Source organism: Phyllobates terribilis, unplaced genomic scaffold (assembly GCF_046119375.1).
Source record: "Phyllobates terribilis strain yellow unplaced genomic scaffold, ASM4611937v1 Scaffold_1__5_contigs__length_1240528914, whole genome shotgun sequence".
Lineage (NCBI taxonomy): Eukaryota > Metazoa > Chordata > Amphibia > Anura > Dendrobatidae > Phyllobates > Phyllobates terribilis.
Window position 1 is genome coordinate 25,247,225 of NW_027362761.1, and position 20,778 is coordinate 25,268,002.

The 20,778-nt window shown below is 42.7% G+C and overlaps 1 protein-coding gene across 1 annotated transcript in view; it reads right to left on the reverse strand.

The window, feature by feature from the left end:
• Positions 1 to 20,778, reverse strand: part of USE1 (unconventional SNARE in the ER 1) — a 111,950-nt gene that overhangs the window by 47,066 nt on the left and 44,106 nt on the right. The window contains exon 3 of the mRNA XM_073659951.1: positions 9,549 to 9,627. Within this exon, the coding sequence (XP_073516052.1) occupies positions 9,549 to 9,627 (79 nt within the window). The remainder of the gene's footprint in view (positions 1 to 9,548; positions 9,628 to 20,778) is intronic.

Genomic DNA, 20,778 nt, shown 5'->3' on the forward strand with positions numbered 1-20,778 from the left:
CGTGACATCAGTGACGCAATCCCCTCGGTGGATGATGGGCTGTGGACGGGGTTACCCCACGCGTCACACCCAGCATCCACAGCGCGTTTTCCCAGTGAATGATGAGGGAGAGCGTGCGGTGGATGCCGGGTGTGACGCGTGGGGTAACCCCGCCTACAACCCAGCAGCTACCGGTGGAACGCGGCAGAGGGACCCTTGGCTGCTGCCTGGACTTGTCGTGACGTCAGCGGATGTCAGAGCCGGCAGCAGCCGGGGGTCACATGATGCCTGTGAGCGGCCAGTGATCGCGCCGCTCACAGGCAGAAAAGGCACCACAAGGTATTTAGAGAAACACTTATGGGCCCTGGGGGAATACATTGGAGGACCATATAAAGTAGTGGACAACCCCTTTAACTCATTAGGGGCCCAATACTTTGATTGCCATTTTCTCTACAACATAAAGGTGAAATAAAAAAAATGTTTTATTCTGCTCTACAGCTATTATTACATCATGTGTCCAGTTCAACATAAAAAATTTGAGGAAATGTGCAATCCGTTGTTTCATCTCAGAGAATCTGTACTGTTATCCATATGTAAACTTTACTGCAAGTGAACTGAGTATTGCAAGTGCACTTGTGGTCCACAGCTCCTCTTCAGTTCTCCCCACCCAGCTCCACACACGGCTGTTCGATCGATACGTGAAACGGAGAATGTTGTCTGTAGCTGATATCACAGATCCTCCGTTCTAGCTTTAACAAAGAACACAGGCTTGCATTTGAAACGCGTTGCTATGCCCATTCTGTCCATGGAACTTCTATTTTAATAATAAAAAGAATTTTTGTACGCGTTGGAAGCGGGAATGTTTTTCATTTTTCTGCTCAACCAAGTAGTCCCTTGCGCTCCGTGCCTCAGGACGCCTAGAAGTGCGGGTCAGTTGGCCTTTTTCTTCTTTAAGCCTCGTCCTATGCTGCCTATCACTTAAGTTTGCGTCGGGTGTGAAAAACTGAAGATGAGCCATGCAACGCAAGTGCATTTACAAATGGATAAAAGTATGGATTTCTCTGCATAAGCAAAGGATCGAGACAATATAAGTGTTGTTTTATGTGTTGAACACTGACCTATATGGCTGAACACTAAAGCACTGCAGACAGTTTCCCTTTATAGTTTCCCAAATTTGAGATCAGAACTACATTTCAACCCAGATATTGATAAATTACATAGCATTTTACTAACATGCCCCCACTACTGAAAATGCTCCTCTAAGTTAACTATGGAATATGAAAGAGCATATCCTTACACAAACCCTTACAAAAACACACCACACACAAAATTAGTCGTTCTAGTAACATGCATTGTATTTTTCCATAAAGATACATGATCTGTTAATAATTGTTGCTAACTTCTCATCTTCAAATACTTTAACCAGACATTCTTCATGCCTGACTTAGTATGTCACAACATTATCTTTAATGCTATCTGATTCATTAACTTATCCTGAATTGAAAAGTTAACAACAAGGTAAAAACAATGATACCTGCGCAAAACTTTAGAAACACAGACTAACGGCCCCTATACACATTAAATAGTCTCACCGAAATGTTCGGCCTGGTTAATCACTTAATGTGTATGGAGGCCTCTGACTTTTCCACAAATGCTGCCAGGGGAAAGTTAATAAAAGATGTCGGGAGAGATAAGGATCGAGCAGTTTGAATTTAAATTCCTAGTACTTTTGTTCTTTTGAGAGATAAATCACAGCCACAGATTCACTCTCCCAACTGAGCCAACCTGAACATTCATGTATATGTGGGAGCCAGAAAAGATATCTGTTGGCTCAGTGTTCAGCAAACAGCTATTAAAAGCATGGTGGCTCAGTGGTTAGAACGGCATCCTTGCAGCACTGGGTCCTAGGTTCAAATCCCACCAAGGACAACATATGCATGGAGTTTGTATGTTCTCCCCGTGTTTGTGTGGGTTTCCTCCCACACTCCAAAGACATACTGATAGGGAATGTAGATTGTGAGCCCCAACGGGGACAGTGTGGACAATGTCTGTAAAGCGCTGTGGAATTAATGGCACTATATAAGTGAGTAAATAAATAAATAAAAGGACCCCCATGCACATTAACTTTAAATCTTCTGCAACCTCTAATTTCAATGGAGCCTAACAAATAATGTCAGGGAGAGACAAATCAAGCCATTGGGAATTTCAATGTCAGATCCTTTTGCTTTCAGGGCACATGAGATGATACCGCAGAGTCTCAGAGTACCCTACGTGATGTATACCACAGAGTCTCAGCATATCCTACGTGATGTATACCGCAGAGTCTCAGCATATCCTACGTGATGTATACCGCAGAGTCTCAGCATATCCTACGTGATGTATACCGCAGAGTCTCAGCATATCCTACGTGATGTATACCGCAGAGTCTCAGCATATCCTATGTGATGTATACCGCAGAGTCTCAGCATATCCTACGTGATGTATACCGCAGAGTCTCAGCATATCCTATGTGATGTATACCGCAGAGTCTCAGCATATCCTATGTGATGTATACTGCAGAGTCTCAGCATATCCTACGTGATGTATACCGCAGAGTCTCAGCATATCCTATGTGATGTATACCGCAGAGTCTCAGCATATCCTACGTGATGTATACCGCAGAGTCTCAGCATATCCTACGTGATGTATACCGCAGAGTCTCAGCATATCCTATGTGATGTATACTGCAGAGTCTCAGCATATCCTACGTGATGTATACCGCAGAGTCTCAGAGTACCCTACGTGATGTATACCACAGAGTCTCAGCATATCCTACGTGATGTATACCGCAGAGTCTCAGCATATCCTATGTGATGTATACTGCAGAGTCTCAGCATATCCTCCGTGATGTATACCGCAGAGTCTCAGAGTACCCTACGTGATGTATACCACAGAGTCTCAGCATATCCTACGTGATGTATACCGCAGAGTCTCAGCATATCCTATGTGATGTATACCGCAGAGTCTCAGCATATCCTACGTGATGTATACCGCAGAGTCTCAGCATATCCTATGTGATGTATACTGCAGAGTCTCAGCATATCCTACGTGATGTATACCGCAGAGTCTCAGCATATCCTACGTGATGTATACCGCAGAGTCTCAGCATATCCTACGTGATGTATACTGCAGAGTCTCAGCATATCCTATGTGATGTATACCAGAGTCTCAGCATACCCTACGTGATGTATACCACAGAGTCTCAGCATATCCTACGTGATGTATACCGCAGAGTCTCAGCATATCCTATGTGATGTATACTGCAGAGTCTCAGCATATCCTACGTGATGTATACCACAGAGTCTCAGCATATCCTACGTGATGTATACCACAGAGTCTCAGCATATCCTACGTGATGTATACCACAGAGTCTCAGCATATCCTACGTGATGTATACCGCAGAGTCTCAGCACATCCTACGTGATGTATACCGCAGAGTCTCAGCATATCCTACGTGATGTATACCGCAGAGTCTCAGCATATCCTATGTGATGTATACCGGATAGTCTCAGAGTACCCTACGTGATGTATACCGCAGAGTCTCAGCATATCCTACGTGATGTATACCGCAGAGTCTCAGCATATCCTATGTGATGTATACTGCAGAGTCTCAGCATATCCTATGTGATGTATACCAGAGTCTCAGCATACCCTACGTGATGTATACCACAGTGTCTCAGCATATCCTACGTGATGCATACCGCAGAGTCTCAGCATAACCTACGTGATGTATACCGCAGAGTCTCAGCATATCCTACGTGATGTATACCGCAGTCTCAGCATATCCTACGTGATGTATACCACAGAGTCTCAGCATATCCTACGTGATGTATACCGCAGAGTCTCAGAGTACCCTACGTGATGTATACCGCAGAGTCTCAGCATATCCTATGTGATGTATACCGCAGAGTCTCAGCATATCCTACGTGATGTATACCGCAGAGTCTCAGCATATCCTACGTGATGTATACCGCAGAGTCTCAGCATATCCTACGTGATGTATGCCGCAGAGTCTCCGAGTACCCTACGTGATGTATACCACAGAGTCTCAGCATATCCTATGTGATGTATACCGCAGAGTCTCAGCATATCCTATGTGATGTATACCGCAGAGTCTCAGAGTACCCTACGTGATGTATACCGCAGAGTCTCAGCATATCCTACGTGATGTATACCGCAGAGTCTCAGCATATCCTACGTGATGTATACCGCAGAGTCTCAGCATATCCTACGTGATGTATACCACAGAGTCTCAGCATATCCTACGTGATGTATACCACAGAGTCTCAGCATATCCTACGTGATGTATACCACAGAGTCTCAGCATATCCTCCGTGATGTATACCGCAGAGTCTCAGCATATCCTACGTGATGTTTACCGCAGAGTCTCAGCATATCCTACGTGATGTATACCGCAGAGTCTCAGCATATCCTATGTGATGTATACCGCAGAGTCTCAGCATATCCTATGTGATGTATACCGTAGAGTCTCAGCATATCCTATGTGATGTATACCGCAGAGTCTCAGCATATCCTATGTGATGTATACCGCAGAGTCTCAGCATATCCTATGTGATGTATACCGCAGAGTCTCAGCATATCCTATGTGATGTATACCGGATAGTCTCAGCATATCCTATGTGATGTATACCGCAGAGTCTCAGCATATCCTATGTGATGTATACCGCAGAGTCTCAGTGCATAGTGCATCCTATAAACTGAGACTCTGCAGTATCAATCACATAGGATACACAGACCCTGTTGTCTACATCACACAGGATACCAGAGTTTCAGAGTATCCTATGTGATGTATACAGCAGAGTTTCAGTATATAGACTCGTCCATATACCTAACGCAGGATACACTGAGACTGTGGCCTATATGTCACATAGGATAAACAGAGTCTCTGTCCTATTCATCATGTAGGATACAATGAGACACTGCTGTATACATCACACAGGATACAACAATGAGACTCTGCCATATACATCACATAGGAAACACAGACTCTGTTGTATAATACAGGAGACAGTAGCTCTGTCACTTATGTCACTGGCAACCATTGGATAGGAGTCTCTGGTATCATGGGAAATGAGGTCTGTATTAGGGAAACCATTTCAAACAAAAATAAAAAATCATGATGGAAAACAACCCAGGCATGTCACTTAAGCAGTATACAGTCATGGCCGAAAGTTTTGAGATGGACACAAATTTTGGTTTTCACAAAGTTTGCTGCTTCAGTATTAGATCTTAGGCTATGTGCCCACGTTGCATTTATGAAGCAGAAAATTTCTGCTGCATAAATGCAAGTCCTCTCCCGGAAAAACGCATGCGGAATTCCGCACGCGTTTATCGCGCATTTTTCGCGCGTTTATCACGCGTTTTCCACATGCGGAATTGCCTTGCGTTTTTTATGCATTGGACAAAGGCAATTCCGCTTGCGGAAACGCAAAATTAAATGACATGCTGCGGATTTTTGAACGCGGCATAAACGCTGCGGAAAAATCCGCAGCATGTGCATAGAACTTGCGGAATCCCATTGGGGACCATGGGGTGCGGATATACATGCGTTTTTCAAGCGTTTACGCTGCGGAAATTCCGCAGCATATACGCTTGAAAAATGCTACGTGGGCACACAGCCTTAGGCTATGTGCCCACGATGCAGAAATGCTGCATATTTTTTCCGCATCTCCCTGACAGGAAAAACGCATGCAGATTTTACATGCGTTTTTACTGCCAGGTAGAAGCGTTTGTCAAGCGTTTTTGCATGCATTTCCGCATGCGGGTTATCAAGCGCTTTTCCAAGCGATTTTAGCATCACTTGGAAAAGTGCTTGACAACTTGGTCACACTATATAAATCCATGCAACCGGCATGGATCTATATAGTGTGACCAAGTAATAGCTAAAAAAATAATGAAAATGGTAAAAAAAAACAAAAAAAATAACATTATACTTACTTGTGACTAAATGACGCCATGGCAGGTCCTCACACCACCGCGAGCCGTACAAGAGACCGGACGCAGCGGAGAAAAGACCGGGGGCCATCGGAAGGCAAGTATAATCTTTATTGTTTATTTTAAATTCTTTTTTTTTTTTTACAGGTACTATGGTACCAGGGTCTGGAGGAGAGTCTCCTCTTCTCCAGACCCAGGTACAATCTGCACATTGAATTGCTTAATATCCGTTTGTGCAAATGTGTTGACATGGATATTAAGCGATTCAATGCAAGTCAATGGCGGCAATTACGCTGCGTGTCTGCAAAATTAATGGACATGCGTATTTTTCCGCAATGATAATCTGCAGCGGAAATTTCTGCAGCATGTGCACAGCACATGCGGATTATCATTGGGGACCATGGGGCACGTATTACCAAGTGTTAAACGCATAGTGGGCACGCAGCCTTAGTCAGACTTTTTTTTATTATACTGATGTACAATTATAAGCATTTCATTCGTTTTTACACTGGTATTGACAAATACATTAAGTTTATGCAAAGACTCAACATTACAGTGTTGACTTTTTATTCAAGACTTTTGCAGTTCGCTTTGGCATGTTGGATATCAACGTCTGGACCAAATCCTGACTGATGACAACCCATTCTTGACTAATCAATGCCTGCAGTTTATCACAATTTCTGTGTATTTGTCCACCCACTTTTTGAAGACTGGGATAGATAGATCTGGGGACTTTTCTGGCCATGGACCCAAAATGACAATGTTTTGTTCATCGAGCCACTTGGTTATCACTTTTACCTTGTGACATGGTGATCCATCATGCATGAAAAATCATTGTTCACCCAATTGCTCCTGGATCATTGGCAGAAGTTGTTCTTGGAAGAGGTTTAAATATCATTGCTTGTTCATCGTAGTGTCCTTAGGTAAAATTGTGAGTGAGCCCACTCCCATGGATGAAAAGCAGCCCCACATATGAATGGTCTTAGGATGCTTTACTGTGGGCATGACACAGGACTCATGAAAGCAAAGGCTTTTGGAGGTTTCAAGAAGGGCAGCAGAGAATCCACTTCTCTCCAAGAAAAACATCAAAGACAGACTGACATTCTGCAGGAAGTACAGGGATTGGACTGCAGACGACTAGGGTAAAGTTATTTTCTCTGATGAAGCCCCATTCTGACTGTCTGGAGAAAAGATGAGCGCTACCATGAGTCATGGAAACAGTGAAGCATCCTGAGGCCATTAATGTGTGGGGTTGCATTTCATCCAAGAGAGAGTACTTCCAAAGGGAGTACAGAAGTGTTTACTAAGTGGCTCGGTGAGCAAAACATTTGACTCAGAAGCTGATATCCAGCATGCCAGAGTGAATTGCAGAACTGTAGGAAAAAAACGTGAACACTGTAAATGTTGAGGCTTTGCATAAACTTGATGTGTTTGTCCATAAAAAAAATTCTTCTTTGGGGAGCGTCTTCCTACCCAATGATCTGGATTAACAGGTCTCTGCCTACGTGTGTGCATAGGCTGAGACCTGTCAATCACTGGCAGTGGGCGTGGAGAAGCTGACAGGGACCCGCCTGGCTTACTAGTCTGCGGTGCTGCTCGGTCCCTGGCGGGTATTAAAAGTATGTTTTTCTATGAAACGCCACAGTGTTTAAATGTAAAACATACCTGGCTGAGAACGGACAACCAGCGCCTGATACTTGCTGCCCACGGATTAGGCAGCATGTGTCAGGTTGTCTTTAAGAAAAGCTTACGCTGCACAATAGAATTAAAAAAAAAATGCAGATTTAAATTCAAGAATGAACCATAGAACAAAGGATCACATGTACTGTGAGAACAGGAAATCTTGAAATATACAGGAAGCAGCTTCCCCAGACGCTTATGCAAAAATCAAAGCTTCATTAAATACAGGAGTAAATAAGGTTCACACATTGTGAAATGGAAATATATTATCCATGTGGAGATATTCCACACTGAAAATACCTTCTACCTAAATATATGTGATTTTTCAGAATTCTATCCACAATTTACAGTGAAAATATGGACAAATTTTATGATGTTCAAATATATAGCTTTCTAGATCTGTCAAAGGATTAACAGATGTGTAATAGATTTCCCCTACATCAAATCTATATGGTACCATTCTGCATACACATCTGCAAAATGTAAACTCTACCTTAAGGTGATGCTATTAAAGGCAATCTGTCAGCAGGTTTTTGCGATATAATTTGAGAGCAGCATAATGTAGGGCAAGAGAGCCTGATTCCAATGATTTTCACTTACTGGACTGCTTGGTGCAGTTTTGATAGAATTCCTGTTTTATCTGTTGTATATGTAGCAGTGGTCATAATGCTAAGCTGTGTATAACCACACCCACACCCTTAATTGGCAAATTCCTGTGAACATTGTACATTATTAGCAAGCCACTAATCAGCGGTGGGGGTAGGGTTACACAGATTAGCAAGACTGCCGTGAAAGTGAGACAAGTCAGGCAGTAATCTCCAGCTAATAAAATACTGATTGCATTGAAACTACAATACAGCCTAATAAGTGACACATACTTGGTATCTGGCTCTCTTGCCCTACATCATGCTGCTCTTGGATTAAATAGTAAAAACCTGCAAAGAGATTCCCTTTAAAGAGGTTTTCCAACAATCAACACTTGCTACTTATGCACAGGTAACAAACAGGTCACCTATGTTACCAAACCGAACGTTACTTGTTACTGTAGGGAAGCAGAATGAGTCTGATTGCATTGATGGCCGAACAGACGCACCATTCAATGTCTAAGGAGCTAATGGAGTCAGCTGAGTGCAGAGTTTTGCTGTTTTCCTGAGCTCTATATACATTAAATCTATCAGTAGGAATAAATTCCTAAGCCATCTACATGAGCTTGTAGGTCAAAGGAAGCTGAATAAAATGATACGTTGATATCGGCGATCCGATGCAATATTCTAGACAAATCCACAGTTTTTTTTTTATTTTTTATAAACGAATGACTATTACAATCTATGGGCCGGGCACTGATCTGCAGGAGAATTTGCCTCCAGAGCTTATTTTGAATAAAAGGGGAAGTTACTAGTGTGTTGTGTAATGGCTGATACTTTGCTCTCATTCACACAGAGATCTGCATTGAGATCAGAACAGTACAGTAGAAGTGAACTTTGTCTCATTACAAACACATCTGTACTACAGTTGCCTTTTCATAGTGCCGTCAGTTCTGTTGCAGAGCTGTGTTCAATTATAACCAATACAGTACAGCGGAGCTGAGTTCTGTCTCATTAAAAATACATTTGCAGTTGTCCTCTCTCAGTGCTTCACCTTCCATCTAGCCAGCAGTGTGTGTGTGCGTGCGTGCGTATGTGTGTGTGTGCGTGTGTGTGTACTTGTGTGTGTACGTGTGTACCGGACAGAACTATAAGAGGACAACTATAATTCTGGACCCCAATCCAGATAAAAACAATGGTCACTGTAACGTAGGCACCACTGTTCCTAGAGAGTGACGTGATCTGTGGTGTCACATGGCTGCTGCGATTTCTGTTTGGAAATTTCATACAGTTTCCAATTCTAGATCTTACCAATTTTTCAGCTTCTAACAGGCCCTTCAAAAAGTCCACTTTTCTGCAGTATTCAATTAGTAGCTCCGGAGAAGGCTTCCTGTTGAAAAAGAAAAAATTATTTCACATTTACCATTGTGAATGAAAAAAATTAAAGCAGGCTCATGAAACCATATGCACACCCTCCCTTTTCAAAACCAACACACATTATTGTTAAAGTGCTACATTAGAGTTAATCTTTTTTTCTCCATTCATTTTCTTGGAGAAACATACTTTGAGAAGCTGGCTGGCACTTTTATTTCGGTTGAACATTTTTATTAAAACCAAATTTCAAAACTATGCTTATGACAAGAACATAGTTTTGCCAAGTCACTAGTGCAGCCACACTTAGAATACGGTGTACTATTCTGGTCTCTGGTGTATAAGGTCATGTTCACACTTCCAGTATTTGGAGAGTTTTTACCTCAAAACCAGGAGTGGGTGATAAATCCAGAAGTGGCGACGTGTCGCTATTATACTTTTCCTCTGACTGTTCCACTCATGATTTTGGCAGAAGTAAAATACTGACCAAAAACAGAACGTGTGAATGTGGCCTGAAAAGGACATAGCTGAACTAGAGTGGGTGCAGAGAAGAGCAACCAAGGTTATTAAGGGAATGGGTGAACTATAATACAAAGACAGGTTCGAACTAGGTGTTATTCAGTCTGGAGAAACAAAGGCTTAGGGGTGATCTTATTACAATGTACAAATATATAAGGGGACAGGACAGAGATCTTTATAGATCTTTCTAAAGGCCTTATTACACCCAGGTCTGCGACAGGGACAAGAGAGCACCCTCTACATTTAGAGGAAAGAAGGTTTAATCATCATCACAGATGGTGATTCTTTACTGTAAGAGCAGTGAGACTATAGAACCCTCTGCCACATGATGTTGTAATAGTTGATTCACTACAAAAGTACAAGGAGGGCCTGGATGGCAGTCTTGAAAGACATAATGTTACAGGTTATGGGTACTAGACTCTGTGATGGACATTGATCCAAGGAACCAGTCTAACTGCTGTATGTGGAGTCGGTAAGGAATTTTCCCCCTATTATGGGGCAATTAGCATCTGCCTCATGACGTGTTTGTCTTCCTGTGGATTAACATGTTAGGCTATATGTTGAACTCAATGGACTTAAAAGGGGTTTTCCCATGAACAAAAGTTCATTTTAATCAATCGATTTTGGAATAATAATAATTACCACTATTGGATGTGGTTAAATAAAATGTTCCTGTGCTGAGATAATCTTATAAATGTGCCCCTGTGTAATGGATGTGTCTGACTGCAGGAACATGGTCTGATCATACCACAGCTCCTGGCCAGGGGATGACGGAAAAGACTATACAGACATTACACCAGGGGATCACAGCTGATTCTTTTTGCGAGGTAAAACATTTCCCTGCCTGTTTATAAACAATATTTCTGTGAGGTAAAACAATCAGCTGTGATCCCATGCTGTAATGTCTGTACTCTTTTGCTTCCTCCCCTGCCCAGGAGCTGTGGTATGATCAGATCATGTTCCTGTATGGTCAGACACAGCCATGACACAGGGGCACATTTATAAGATTATATCAGCACAGGAACATTTTATTTAACCACATCCAATTGTGGAAGTTATTATTATTATTCCAGGATCTACTGATTAAAATGAACTTTTGTTTGTGGGGAAAACCCCTTTAAAGTCTACGTTCAACCTTAAACTGCAAAACTATGTTTTAGCAAAAAAAAAAAAATACCCCAGAAAATATCCTCACAAGTGTCCATAGCCATTAGGTCTGAAAGCTGTGAACTGGAGTCTCTATGGATTGGACTTTTTCAGCAGATCATACATCAATTGAATAACAGACCTGAAGACGTTGACACCTTGAACACTGTCAAGTTCATCTTCACACCATTCCTGAATAATTTTTGCAGAGTGGCAGGGCACATTATCCTAGTTAAAAATGCCACTGCCGACATGGAATACCACTGCCATGAAAGGTTATACTTGCCCTGCAACAATCTTTAGCTGGCCTTAATTTGACACAAACAACCTATGTAAATATCACATTTGACCCTCACGTTAGTGGCTCCATCTGAAGCCCTTGAAAATGTCACTCAGAAGTGTGCGCTGAATGGGCCATTGACTGTAATGATGCAGACGGAGTCAATGTGTGCTCTGTCGGACAGCATTTTCGTCTGTATCCGTATTTGAGGCAGGCACAAACACAGTCAACCATATCTTGATGCTTTCCTAAAAAGGACGGACACAGCTAAAAATGTTGTCCAACAGAGCACACATTGACTCCGTCTGCATCATTACAGTCAATGGCCCCATCTGCGCATATGCCCGAATCTAGTTTTCCAGGGCTTCAGAAGTAAGCCCCAAAAGAGCCACTGATGTGGGAATCAAATGCGATATGAACCCAGCCTAACACCCAGGTGAATGCCAGTAGCCAAGGTACCCCAGCTGGACAAAGCTTAAAGGGGTTGTCACACATACAAAGTTAATTTTAATCAACATTTTAATCAATAGATCTTTGAATAAGAATAAGTTCCACAATTAAATATGTTTAATAAAAATGTTCCTGTGCTGAGCTAATCTTATAAATGTGCCCTTACTATGTACTGTGTAATGGCTGTGTCTGACCATACAGGGACACTGTCTGATCATACCACATCTCCTGGCAGGGGGGTGGGGGTATACAGACATTACAGTAGGGGATCGCAGCTGATTCTTTCTTTGAGGTAAAATATTGCTTAAAAACAGGCAGTGAAATGTTTTACCTCACAGAAAGAATCAGCTGTAATGTCTGTATATTCTTTTGCGTCCTCCCCTGCCCAGGAGATGTGGTATGATCAGACAGTGTTCCTGCATGGTCAGACTCAGCCATTACACAGTACATAATAGGGACAAATTATGAGATTATTTCAGCACAGGAACATTTTTTTAACACACCCAATTATGGAAATTATATTTATTCCACGTTCTAGTAAATAAAATGTACTTTGTTTGCGGGAAAACCCCTTTAAAGCAATAAACTGGTTCTACCAGCTTGGCTTCTTCCCATAGTGTATTCTGGTGCCACATCTTGCCAAGGTAAACAATGCACATTGTCCAGTTCTGATGTTCACGTGCCTATTGTAGGCAGGCCGTGAACAGGGTTCAGCATGGGCACTATGAAGAGTGTACCAATAGGGTTAAGCAGGCCCATAAGTAACAAGCTGAGATACACTGTGTAACCTGTAACTCAGGAGCCCATTATGTATCCCTCACGGCTATATGCCAGACCTGGTGCTCTCATGCACCAAACTAAAAGTTATGAAGAGTGCGTCTCCAGATGGTGAGAATTGTGAGTAGCTCTTCACAGAAGAGCAAATCTGGATGCTCAGCTCATATACCGGCCTTTGGGTTGGAGAGATAAATATGGTAAGCTGGAGATAAGATGATACTGCCAGATAGAGAGGGTGCTTGCAGCCTGATATGAAAGTGTGGTGGGAACCTCTGGATGGGATTTCTGCAGAAGCTTTGGCTGTCATACTGGTTTTTGGGCCTCTAGATGTGGTTTGCGACCCTCTCTCAGAACTGAATGTGTCTCTCAAGGTAAAAAAGCTTGGGGATCACTGCTTGACCTAGCTGTATCCTAGTAACGTTTACACCCTTCTATCATGGGAACATACAGATGAAGGGAAATCCTGTTCTAAGACAATCTGTGAGGACACAAGTTATTTAAACACCATTTCGGAGAAGGCTACTGTAATTGGATTTACTAGAACGCTCTTGCGCATATCCAGTTCCACTTGTGATAACCTTTGAGCCATCACTTCTTTCCAGAAAGTTTTCCTGATTACACAGACCTCTATAAATTGGTACATCCGTTCACTTAATTTTAAGATGAAAACCTAAAATAAAACCTTTTCTTTATAATTTTCGCTGCCTGTACACCAATACTGTCTTAATGGGCAGCTAATCAGTGACCCCAATCTTCATACTCCACTCTCGCAATGATTTGCGTTAACAGCAGGAAGCAGGAACTGTTATAAATGCATCTGAATACGTCAATATCAGCACTGTATATTCCCCCCCCTGTTGCTCAGGAAACCATTATTTGTTCTATTTTTACCATTCATCCTGTTGTCCATATAAAAACTTGGCCTATAGCTCTTGGAAACGTGGATTATTACACCAAAACAAGGATTTTATTTCCACATAAATAAAGATGGACAATAGTGGCCCTATGTGTGCTGTATCTAAGACTACACAACAACACCCTTAACAAGGACACTTTCATGGAATACACTCTGGCCATAGAAATTAACTGAACCTCTGGCCCAAATTCAATAAAAAACAGGTTAGAGAGCAAACATCAGGAGTGCAGCAATTAGCCAGGTATGGCTGCCATGTAATGCCACCTTCCCCTTCTAGCAGCCAGCGGTAAAATATATTCCCCCGCCACACAGCTGCCACTATTGATAACTGCAGCTCCAAACTGTGTCCACCATGGGGTCTGTATTCAGAAAAGGGCATACAGTGGTGGCCAAAAGTATTGGCACCCCTGCAATTCTGTCAGATAATACTCAGTTTCTTCCTGAAAATGATTGCAATCACAAATTCTTTGGTATTATTCTCTTCATTTAATTTGTCTTCAATGAAAAAACACAAAAAGAATTGTCCTAAAGCCAAATTGGATACAATTCCACACCAAACCTAAAAAAAGGGGGTGGACAAAAGTATTGGCACCCTTTGAAAAATCATGTGATGCTTCTCTAATTCGTGTAATTAACAGCACCTGTAACTTACCTCTGGCACCTAACAGGTGTTGGCAATAACTAAATCACACTTGCAGCCAGTTAACATGGATTAAAGTTGACTCAACCTCTGTCCTGTGTCCTTGTGTGTACCACATTGAGCATGGAGAAAAGAAAGAAGACCAAAGAACTGTCTGAGGACTTGAGAAACCAAATTGTGAGGAAGCATGAGCAATCTCAAGGCTACAAGTCCATCTCCAAAGACCTGAATGTTCCTGTGTCTTCCGTGCGCAGTGTCATCAAGAAGTTTAACCCCTTAACCCCCGAGGGTGGTTTGCACGTTAATGACAAGGCCAATTTTTACAATTCTGACCACTGTCACTTTATGAGGTAATTACTCTGGAATGCTTCAACGGATCCCCCTGATTCTAAGAGATTGTTTTTTCGTGACATATTGTACTTCATGATTTTGGTAAAATTTCTTCAATATCACTTGCGTTTATTAGTGAAAAAAACGGAAATTTGGCGAAAATTTTGAAAATTTTGCAATTTTCAAAATTTGAATTTTTATGCCCTTAAATCAGAGAGATATGTCACACAAAATAGTTAATAAATAACATTTCCCACATGTTTACTTTACATCAGCACAATTTTGGAACCAAAATTTTTTTTTGTTATGGAGCTATAAGGGTTAAAAGTTGACCAGCGATTTCTCATTTTTCCAACAAAATTTACAAAACCATTTTTTTAGGGACCACATCACATTTGAAGTCACTTTGAGAGGTCTTTATGACCGAAAATACCCAAAAGTGACACCATTCTAAAAACTGCACCCCTCAAGGAGCTCAAAACCACATTCAATAACTTTATTAACCCTTCAGGTGCTTCACAGGAATTTTTGGAATGTGGAAGAAAAAAAATGAACATTTAACTTTTTTCACAAAAATGTTACTTTAGACCCAATTTTTTTTATTTTCACAGGGGTAACAAGAAAAAATGGACCCCAAAAATTTGTTGTGCAATTTCCCCCGGGCACGCAGATACCCAATATGTGGGGAAAAAACACTGTTTGGGCGCACGGCAGGGCTCGGAAGGGAAGGAGCGCCATTTGACTTTTTGATTGTAAAATTTGCTTGAATAATTAGCGGACGCCATGTTGCGTTTGGAGAGCCCCTGATGTGGGGGAGCTCCAATGTTTAGGCACAAGTGACCCCATTTTGGAAACTAGACCCCCCAAGGCACCTATCTAGATGCATAGTGAGCACTTGGAACCCCCAGGTGCTTCACAAATTGATTTGTAAAAATGAAAAAAAAAAGCACTTTTTCATTTTTACGAATCAATTTGTGAAGCACCTGGGGGTTCCAAGTGCTCATTATGCATCTAGATAGGTGCCTTGGGTGGTCTAGTTTCCAAAATGGGGTCACTTGTGGGGGAGCTCCAAAGTTTAGGCACGCAGGGGCTCTCCAAACGCAACATGGCGTCCGCAAACAATTTGAGACGATTTTCCATTCAATTTGTTAGCGGACACCATGTCGCGTTTGGAGAGCCCCTGATGTGCCTAAACAGTGGCGCTCCCCCACAAGTGACCCCATTTTGGAAACTATACCTCTCAAGGATTTTATTAAGGGGTATAGTGAACATTTTGAACCCAGAGGTACGACACAATTTGATGACATTAGGTCATCATATTGAATAAGTTGTCATTAGTCTTGAGCGCAAGTGCTCGCTACTTGAGTTTGCATCGGGTACTCAGGTATGCACCATGTACTGCGTGTGTTCGAGTGACATGCTCGAGTCCCCGCCCGGATGTTTCACAGTTATTAGACACCCAAAAAAAAACATGCGGGGATCGCTCGGGCATGGCAGGCAATCCCCGCAAAGTTTTTTGGGCCATGAAGCATATGGGGCGGAGACTCGAGCATGTCACTCAAATACCCACGATACTCAATGCATACCAGAACACCCGATGCAAACTCAAGTAGCGAGCACTTGCGCTCAACACTAGTCGCCATATAGTCATCTTTTTTTCTTACTTTTGAAAAAAATCCCAACCCCATCACAGCCCCTAACCCCAGCCCTAACCCCAGCCCTAACCCCAGCCCTAACCCCAGCCCTAACCCCAGCCCTAACCCCAGCCCTAACCCGCAGCACAACCCTAACCCGCAGCACAACCCTAACCCGCAGCACAACCCTAACCCGCAGCACAACCCTAACCCGCAGCACAACCCTAACCCGCAGCACAACCCTAACCCGCAGCACAACCCTAACCCGCAGCACAACCCTAACCCGCAGCACAACCCTAACCCGCAGCACAACCCTAACCGCAGCACAACCCTAACCGTAGCACAACCCTAACCGTAGCACAAGCCTAACCTGAGAGTTTATTTTTTACGCCGTTCCTCATGCGGCATAAGTGATTAGACGACCTTATTCTTCGGGTCGGTGAGACTACAGCGATACCAGAATCATATGGGGTTTTCATGACTGACAGCTGTCACACACTAAAAGACGCATTTTTTGTAAAATCTAGTTTTTGCATCGCCATATTTTGAGAGCTATAATTTTTCCAGATTTTGGCAGACAGTCATTTGACGGCTTGTTTTTTTGCGGGATGAGTTGACGTTGTTATTGGTGCCATTTTCAGGCACGTGACATTTTTTGATCGCTTTCTATTCCGATTTTTGGGAGGCAGAATAAACAAAAAACAACAATTCAGGAACTGTTTTTTTTTTTTTTTTTTTTTTTTTTTATTCTGTTCCGCGTGTGGTAAAATTGATAAGGTAGCTTTATTCTTCGGGTCAGTACGTTTCCAGCGGTACCACATTTATATCGTATTTCTATGTTTTGCACTTTTACATAATAAAGGCAATTTTATAGAAAAAATTATTTTTTAGCATAGCTTTATTCTGAGAGCTATAACTTTTTTATTTTTCGGCTGATTGAGCTGTATGGCGGCTTGTTTTTTGCGGGACGAGATGACGTTTTCAGCGGTACCATTTTTATTTATATTCGTCTTTTTGATCGCGTGTTATTCCATTTTTTGTTTGGCGGTATGGTGATAAAGCATTGTTTCTTGCTTCTTTTTTTTTTTTTTTTTTTTTTACCATGTTCACTGAAGGGGTTAACTAGTGGGACAGTTTTATAGGTCAGGTTGTTCCGGACGCGGCGATACTAAATATGTGTACTTTTACTGTTTTTTTATAATAATATTTATTGATGGGTACATTATATTTTTATTTTTGGTGGATTATTTTTTTTATTTTTTTTTTTATATTTTTCCAATTTTTTTTTAAATTTTTTTTTTTTCACTTTCTGACAGTTTTTATACTTTATTACTTTGTCCCACTATAGGACTTTCACTTTTTTTTCTCTGATCGCCTGCATGGCACAGAAATGCAGCACCATCCCTGTGCCATGCAGGCTGTCAGCGCTGGACAGGGAGAAGATTGTTTGGAGATGCACTGCGCATGTCCAAAAAATCTTCCTGCTGTCTGGTGACCCGGATGTTGTCATGACGACATCGGGTCATCATGGCAACATCCTGGAAGCCACGGCAGACAGCGCTGGAGGCCGGAAGAGGAGGTGAGTATCTGCGATCACCTCCCCTTGCCTCCGCAATGCTGCGATCGACTTCGATCGCAGCATCGCGGGGGTTAATGTGCTGGGAGCGGTGCAGGACCGCTCCCTGCACATAGTACCGGGTGTCAGCTGTGACAATCAGCTGACACCCGGCGGCGATCGCGCCTGCACAGCCTGTGTGCGCGCGCGATCGCCATGACGTACTAATACGGGTCTGGCTCTTAAGTCCCAGGGCACAGACGCGTATTAGTACGTCTAATGTTGTTAAGGGGTTAAAGCCCATGGCACTGTGGCTAACCTCCCTAGATGTGGACGGAAAAGAAAAATTGACGAGAGATTTCAACGCAAGATTGTGCGGATGGTGGATAAAGAACCTCGACTAACATCCAAACAAGTTCAAGCTGCCCTGCAGTCCAAGGGTACAACAGTGTCAACCCGTACTATCCGTCGGTGTCTGAATGAAAAGGGACTGTATGGTAGGATACCCAGGAAGACCCCACTTCTTACCCCGAGACATAAAAAAGCCAGGCTGGAGTTTGCCAAAACTTACCTGAGAAAGCCTAAAACGTTTTGGAAGAATGTTCTCTGGTCAGATGAGACAAAAGTAGAGCTTTTTGGCAAAAAGCATCAACACAGAGTGTACAGGAAAGAAAAAAGGCATTCAAAGAAAAGAACACGGTCCCCACAGTCAAACATGGCGGAGGTTCCCTGATGTTTTGGGTTGCTTTGCAGCCTCTGGCACTGGACTGCTTGACCGTGTGCATGGCATTATGAAGTCTGAAGACTACCAACAAATTTTGCAGCATAATGTAGGGCCCAGTGTGAGAAAGCTGGGTCTCCCTCAGAGGTCATGGGTCTTCCAGCAGGACAATGACCCAAAACACACTTCCAAAAGCACTATAAAATGGTTTGAGAGAAAGCACTGGAGACTTCTAAGGTGGCCAGTAATGAGTCCAAACCTGAATCCCATAGAACACCTGTGGAGAGATCTCAAAATGGCAGTTTGGAAAAGGCACCCTTCAAATATCAGGGACCTGGAGCAGTTTGCCAAAGAAGAATGGTCTACAATTCCAGCAGAGCATTGTAAGAAACTCATTGATGGTTACCGGAAGCGGTTGTTCGCAGTTATTTTGACTAAAGGTTGTGCAACCAAGTATTAGGCTGAGGGTGCCAATACTTTTGTCTGGCCCATTTTTGGAGTTGTGTGTGAAATGATCAATGATTTGATTTTTGCTTCATTCTCTTTTGTGTTTTTTCCTTGCAAGCAAATTAAATGAAGATAATAATACCAAAGAATTTGTGATTGCAATCATTTTCAGGAAGAAACTGAGTATTATCTGACAGAATTGCAGGGGTGCCAAGACTTTTGGCCACTACTGTACATGGATACCACAGCCTGAACAGTCGCCTCGTGGCACTTGGCTGTGCTTCACCTTTGCAAGCCGTGCTGCAAAAAAGGCAATGCAAAATCAGAGCAGTTTTCCATTAAAACTGCATGCCGTTTCCCGTGTGGTCTGACAGTATGTTTTTACGAGTTACAATGTAACTACAGCAGCTTATCTCTCAATAGCAGTGATTAAGAATGGATACTAAAGGGGTATTCTGACAAACTAAAAGTTATCTGCTATACGTATTAGCTAATCCAGTGATCACAAGGCGGATCTGCAGTGCTCCATCTGAATCGAGTGCCAGTGAGTAGGCTCAACCTTCGTTCCATACCTTGAAATTTACCGAGAGATGTACTGTTTTCTCTTGCAGTCCTACAGATAATAAATGGAGTAGAGGTTGAGCATGGGCACCTCTGCTCCATTCATATTGTGATGGTCGGCCCCACCAGGCAGGCGCTCAGTAAGGTATTCCCTATCCCACCAATAGAGAATTATGGCGTAATTCTACACAACTGAGATTATAGATGGTAGTTTGCAAGAACTGTCACTAACAGACATTGAAAAGGGAGGTACTACTGAAGTATTGGTTTGCGTAAGGCTGTAATGGTAATGCCAGCGAGTACCACAGGGATGCAGGCTGGGATATTTTTTAAAATCAGAATTACATATATTGCAAAGCTTTCTAATTCAGCAAAAATGAAAGGGCTATATGGGAAAAATATATATATAAAATACACTGCTCAAAAAAATAAAGGGAACACTTAAAAAAACAGAATATAACCAAGTAAATCAAACTTCTGTGAAATGAAACTGTCCACTTAGGAAGCAACACTGATTGACAATCAATTTCACATGCTGTTGTGCAAATGGAATAGACAATAGATGGAAATTCATAGCAATTATCTAGACCCCCTCAATAAAGGAGTGGTTCTGCAGGTGGGGACCACAGACAACATCTCAGTACCAATGCTTTCTGGCTGATGTTTTGGTCACTTTTGAATGTCGGTTGTGCTTTCACACTCGTGGTAGCATGAGACGGACTCTACAACCCACAGAAGTTGCTCAGGTAGTGCAGCTCATCCTGGATGGCACATCAATGCGAGCTGTGGCAAGAAGGTTTGCTGTGTCTTTCAGCGTAGTGTCCAGAGGCTGGAGGCGCTACCAGGAGACAAGCCAGTACACCAGGAGACGTGGAGGGGGCCATAGGAGGGCAACAACCCAGCAGCAGGTCCGCTACCTCCTCCTTTGTGCAAGGAGGAACAGGAGGAGCACTGCCAGAACCCTGGAAAATGACCTCCAGCAGGCCACAAATGTGCATGTGTCTGCACAAACGGTTAGAAACCAACTCCATGAGGGTGGTATGAGGGCCCGACGTCCACAGATGGGGGTTGTGCTCACAGCCCAACACCGTGCAGGAAGCTTGGCATTTGCCACAGAACACCAGGATTGGCAAAGTCGCCACTGGCGACCTGTGCTCTTCACAGATGAAAGCAGGTTCACACTGAGCACATGTG